The following is a 6534-nucleotide window of genomic DNA, read 5'->3' as shown; positions in this document are numbered from 1 at the left end:
AAAAAAAAAAAAAAAAAAAACTAGATATGGGGGTCTTGCTATGGCTCATGCTGGTCTTGAACCTGTGAATCAGGGAATCCACCTGCCTTGGCCTCCCAGAGTGCTAGGATTATAGGAGTAAGCCATGGCATCCAGCCCCCTCAAGATTATCTTTATTCCTTGGATGAAACCATAACCTTTTAAAAACATAAGTTATTTGTAAGCTGACATGTCAAAAGAAAAAAAAAGTCAAATAATATCACTTGTTTGTTCAAAATATTCCCATGCCTTCCCTCTTAAATTCATAGTAAAAAGCAAAGATTTTATAAGGGCCCCAGAAGCCCTTATTAAAGGCTGGCAAACTATGGCCCACAGACCAAATGCAGCCAGCTGTTTGTTTTTCTGTGGCCCACTAGCTAAGAATGGGAGCTAAGAATGGTTTTTATATTTTCAAATGGTGGGAAAAAAATCAAAAGGGGAATATTTTGTGACATGTAAAAATTATATAAAATTTAAATTTGACACTATAAATTTTATTGGAATACAGCCATATTCATTTCTAAGTATTACCTGTAGTGCTTGCCTTCATGCTACAAAGGCATTGTTGAGTAGCTGCAAAAGAGACTACAAATGGTCTACAAAATCTGTATTTATAGCACATATTTACTCCCTGGTTATTCATAAAAAAAATTTGCCAACCCCTGTCCTAATCAATCAGGGCCCTGTGTAAATTCTTTGATCTTCTCTTCCATTCCATTCTGGTCTCACTGACCTCTTTTCCTGTTGTTCAAACAGGCCAGACATACTCCTATCTCAGGACCTTTGGACTGTTTCCTCTGCCTGTAACACTTTTACCTTAAACATCTGCATAGCTCTTTCTCTTGCATTTAAGTCTCTGCTCAAATGTTACCTTCAGAATGAGTCCTACCCTGTCCACTCTTATTTAAACTTATAACTACGGCTGGGTGTGGTGGCTCATGCCTGTAATCCTAACACTCTGGTTGGCTGAGGTGGGTGGATTGCTTGAGCTCATGAGTTCAAGACCAGCCTGAGCAAGAGTGAGACCCCATTTCTACTAAAAATTAAAAACTGAGGCAAGAAAATCTCTTGAGCTCAAGAGTTTGAGGTTGGCGTGAACTATGATGCCATAGCACTCTACCAAGGGCGACAAAGTGAGACTCTGTCTCAAAAAAAAAACCAAACCAAACCAAACCAAAACAAAAAAACTTATAACCAAAGTACATTTCTCCATCAGCAAGGAAGAATATTGGTGTTGTGGCTGACATCCCTATCAAGGATAACTACCATGGCTTTTATGCTTTGAGAAAACATTAGATGCATGGTCTTCTAGCCAGGTACCTGTGATTTCAGATTGCTGGAGCATTCAGTGTATCCCTGAAGATTGCAGCTCTCTATAAGTTTGCTGTGGCTAAATCAAGAAGGAAGGCATATGCTGATTTTTACAGGAATTATAATTTCATGAATAATTTTGAGAAGATGAGGAAGGCTTGTATCTTTCATAGTGCAGAGTAATTTTTAGAATATAAAGAATTTCTTTGGGTCAAAATACATAGAAGTTTATCACTGACTTGTGTTCCTGAACTATGAAACATGACTATGTGGGGTAGGGAATAGTTTTTCTTAATAAATAAACCACTGACAAATAAGAAAATCCTTGTAACTCATGCCCTGGCCTCATGCTCCCTTTCTTTTTTTTTCTTTCTTTTTTTTTTTTTTGGAGACAGAGCCTCAAGCTGTCCCCCTGGGTAGAGTGCCATGGCATTGACCTAGTTCAACGTTGAGCCCAGCAACCTCAAACTCCTGGGCTCAAGCGAGTCTCCTGCCCCTGCCTCCCAAGTAGCTGGGACCACAGGCGCCCGCCACAACGCCCGGCTATTTTTTCGTTGCAGCCGTCATTGTTGTTTGGCGGGTCCGGGCTGGGGATTCAAACCCGCCACCTTAGGTGTACGTGGCTGGTGCCTTAGCCGGTTGAGCTATAGGCGCCGAGCCCACGCTCCCTTTCTTACTGTATACCATATTCTTCCTTTCCATAATACTTATCATCTTCTAATGTGCTATTTACTATTTGTTTCTCCCAACTAAACTTAAGCTGCATGGTATAAAGGTTCTTTGTTGCTTCATTGATAGACCCAAAACCTAGCACAGAATTAGGCATAAATACTTGTGGAATATATGTCATTTCCTTTGTAAAAAATTTGTAGAGATGGGTCTCACTATGCTGCCCAGGATGGTCTCCAACTCCTGGTTAAGTAATCCTCCCACTTCAGTCTCTCATAGTGCTAGAATATAGGCATGAGTCACCACGCCCAGCCTATAATTACTTATAATTAAAATTTTAAGAGTCTCAGTTTGGTAAGATCTTTATAAAATAAATACTATAAATTCTAAGTAATGAGAATAAGAACCATTGCCCTGCAAATGAGAAAATTCCTCCAGAATGTTTCATCTATCATCCAACCATCAATCTAATATTTATTGTCTATCTACCACATCAGGGTATGGGGGAATCTAAGGATGAAACATTCTGAGCTAACAGTTTTAGGACAGATAAAACTCAAAGATAAATAACTACAGTATAGGCAGAATATGATAATTCAGGGATGTAATGCAAACCCAGGTCTGTTAAGGTCAAAGCCAGGTGTCCTCAAACTATAGCCTGCGGGCCACATGTAGCCTGCTTAGGACATTTATCTGGCCTGCTGGGTGTTTTTGCTTCAGGTGTTTTTGTCCTGCTTAGCAGCTGACTCGTCCCGGGGCCCGCAGTCTGGCCCTCCAACGGTCTGAGGGACAGTGAACTGGCCCTCTGTTTAAAAAGTTTGAGGACCCCTGGTCAAAGACATTGTTTTCTCTCACCAATAATAGTCTTGTTGCCAATTATTAACTATTGTAAACATTATCCTTCAAAATAGCAAAAGTAGGGGGAAAATGAATCACATTATTTTTGTTAATGTATCACAGTTAACAAAAATAAGTAAATTACTGGACATAAGTTTAAGGTGCTATTATGAAATGACTAAACAATAATTATGAAAATATAAAAAATATTTTTAGTGGGGGGAAATGCATTATCACAAACTAATCTATAGTATAATAAAATATGGATTTATTTATATAATAAACACTAATTAAGCACTAACAATGGGAAGGTACCCTACTTCGTGCTAGGGGAAATTCACAGAACAATGATGTAAAATCTTGGCCCTCAAGGAGCTCACATATGGGGAGCAACCAGGAGAGAACTTAGATAAACATAAACAGACAATGTTCTAGGGTAGTAGACCTCATGGGAATAGTTTTTCTTTAAATGTATTTCCTTTATAATCGCTAAAGTGCTATAGTTAAAATAAGTAATCAGTCAAAAAATGTAAAAAAGAAAAAGCAAGAAGAAGCATCCAATTTTGTAAAATATAAAAATGAATTTAAATTAAAAGGGCTTTTTTTGGGGGGGGTTCTAAATTGTGTGTTCTTTAAATACCACTTCCCAGTAAAAATCTAAGTGCTCCTCGAAGGAGTGGCTGATTCCAGTCTGGAACAACAAATCTGTAAGATGAGCCTGGGACATACTGGCATGCCAGACAGCAAGGAACCTCAGAAAACACCTAGAGTCATTATCCATAAACTATGCCATTCATTATATGGCCCTTTTTCTGTGAAGAAGGTTGATAGGCAAATCTAACTCCAACTAGCCTGCAGTTCATATACAGGAGGTCTAAGGTGTGGAAGGTTACCCTTTCCTTCCCTCTTGCCAGCAGTACTACCTTATAACATTTGGAATAGAAAGTAAAATGAAGGCCTGCAATCCTAGCACTCTGGGAGGCTGAGGTGGGTGGATCCCTTGAGCTTAGGAGTTGGAGACCAGCCTGAGCAAGAACAAGACCCTGTCTCTAAAAATAGCCAGGCTTTATGGCAGATGCCTGTAGTCCTAGCTACTGGGAGGCTGAAGCAAGAGGATTGCTCAAACCTAGGAGTTTGAGGTTGCTGTGAACTATGACACCACAGCACTCTACTGAGGGTGACAGAGTGAGACTCTATCTCAAAAAAAAAAAAGTAAAATGACATTATGGAAAGTGAGAACATGAATACTCAACCTCTGTGTCTTTGCCAGAGGTAACTGGCCTTTCCTAGTCCCATCCATGTCCTTCTCTCCTAATAGCTGCTATAGCATGCCGTGCCAGCTACTACTACTTCAAGCAGCTGAATTTCTGTGCCTTAGATGTCTCAGAAAACTAAGACACTACTATTTGCACTATTATACATAAGACACATGCCTATGAGAATGCCTTTCAAAACTATTCACCAGAATTATCCATTCAAATGCATCTTTCCCTATCAAAATGCTTACTTAGCACAGCAACAGGGCTATCTGTCAAATCATCCTACAACCCAAGTCCTTCTACAGTTAGTAGGTGAGGCACAACAGGAACATGGGCCTGGTTATTTTAGAGTTAAATCTTTCCATCTAGGATGGCATCACCTAGCTTGAGAATTCACTTAAATTATCAGCTCTGACAGCAAAGGATAAAGATTAACTACCACTATGAATATGGAAAAGAATAAACTGAATGGTCCAGAGGCAACATCAAAAAAAGGAATAAATGAGAGATTTGTATAATGGCAGAGCCCTAAGAACTGGTGGCAGCCTTCTGTGTGACCTTTTGGTTAACAGGACACTCTGGGAGGGTGAGTCCAGCCAATTTGGTGTGAGCCCCATCTATCAATTCTCATTGAGGACTTACCTGAATACAAGCCCCTGTCTTCACCTTGCACAAACTGCAGACTAAAGCCCAACGACTGGGCGGGATGTGGGAGATCTTTGTGATTGGTTCCATCCTCTCAGGACAAGCGATGCTGACCTAGAAATAAAACACCAGCATAAGGAAGAGAGATCAATGCATCCTGTGAGAAGTACCTGTCACAAAGCACATATGTTGTTACATGAAACTAAGAACATCAAAACAATGAAGTAAGCCAGGGGTCCTCAAACTTTTTAAACAGGGGGCCAGTTCACTGTCCCTCAGACGGTTGGAGGGCTACACTGCGGGCCTGGGGATGAGTCGGCTGCTAAGCAGGACAGGCAGTGGCAGCAAAAACACTTGGCGGGCTGGATAAATGTCCTAGGTGGGCTGCATGTGGCCCGTGGGCCGTAGTTTGAGGACACCTGAGGTAAGCCATGTTGCTTAAGGTTAATATGGAACCAAGAATAAATAAAACCTGTGTCTAACAAATACTCGGTCTTTTAATCATTTCTAGTAACATAAGTAGTGCATATATGGGATAAGGGAGAAGGACTATAGATAGACTAGGGATGGCTACCTTAATGAATCAAAGATATGTACACTTCACTTAGAAACCAAAGGAAGCTAAGGGGAGGAATTAAAATTCACAAAATCAAGCACTTGTTGTATGTTAGAGATGATGCCTATATGCCTTGTTTCATTCAATCATCTAAGGATAAAAAATAGGCAGGGATACATCTTTCCATTTGGTTCACAAAGGAGTTATGATACTACAGCAGCAAATTTATGCTTTATGAAGAGATCGCAGCATTTAAGCATTATAGAAAGGATGAGGATGACATTTTCATTTTTTTAATTAATTTTTTTTTAGACAGAGTCTCACTCTGTTGCCCTGGGGTTGAGTGCTGTGGCGTCATCTTAGCTTACAGCAACCTCAAACTCTCGGGCTCAAGAGATCCTCATATCTCAGCTTCCTAAGTAACTGGGACTATACACATGCCCACCACAATGCCCAGCTAATTTTTCCGTTTTTAGTAGAGACAGAGTCTCACTTTGCTCAGGCTGGTCTCGAACTTCTGAGCTCAAGTGATCCACCTATTTTGCCCTCTGAGAGCTTGGATTACAGGCATGAGCCACACACCTAGCCTAGAATGACATTTTAGAAACAAAGTCTTTAAAACCATGCAGCTATCATCAGCTTAGCCTCAGCCAAAGAAATCTTAAAGTAAAATTAGTCTTTAGGAGATTGATGAAAGGTAAAGGATACTTTAAAAAAAGATGAAGAGATCAGAGAGGCCAGGCTATGCCCTGTCTTGCACATGAGTAGGTGCAGTGGCAGAGACAGCATCTAGTGGCAGTGCCAGCAGTTCCAGCCCATTGCTTTACTTTTTGTTGCACATAGTAAAGAGAAAGTCTCCAGAGAAAACAGAGAGCAAAACTGAATCTAAAGTAACTAAACAGGAGCCCACAAGACAATCTGCCGTATTATGTCAGCAAAGCCTGCTCTGCTGAAACCTGAACCTACACTAAAAAAAAAAATCTGCTAAGAAAGAACCTGGAACAAAGATTAACAGAGATGCTAGAGGGAAGGAGGAGGAAAAGTAGGAAGCTGGAAAGGAAGGTACTCTACTGTCTGAAAATGGTTAAAGTAAAGCTGAAGAGGCACAAAAAACTGAATCTGTAGATAACGAGGGAGAATGTATTGTCATGAAAAATTGGGGTTGATTTTTATGTGTCTCTTGAGACAATTTTTTATTGTTATTATTTTTATTGTTGGGGATTCATTGAGGGTACAAGA

At 40.2% G+C, this 6534-nt stretch overlaps 1 protein-coding gene and 1 pseudogene across 1 annotated transcript in view; one reads left to right on the top strand and one right to left on the bottom strand.

Annotated features, from left to right (window-relative positions):
* JADE3 (jade family PHD finger 3) overlaps nt 1–6534 on the bottom strand; it is a gene marked incomplete at its 5' end in the record, with an annotated part of 102659 nt that overhangs the window by 18776 nt on the left and 77349 nt on the right. The window contains one exon of the mRNA XM_012811276.2: nt 4737–4853. Within this exon, the coding sequence (XP_012666730.2) occupies nt 4737–4853 (117 nt within the window). The remainder of the gene's footprint in view (nt 1–4736; nt 4854–6534) is intronic.
* LOC105887994 lies at nt 5986–6461 on the top strand (annotated as a pseudogene).

The sequence above is a fragment of the Otolemur garnettii genome, unplaced genomic scaffold, assembly GCF_000181295.1.
Source record: "Otolemur garnettii isolate 467f Iridium unplaced genomic scaffold, OtoGar3 scaffold00153, whole genome shotgun sequence".
NCBI classification, from domain to species: Eukaryota; Metazoa; Chordata; class Mammalia; order Primates; family Galagidae; genus Otolemur; species Otolemur garnettii.
This window is presented reverse-complemented; position numbering and strand designations above follow the sequence as displayed.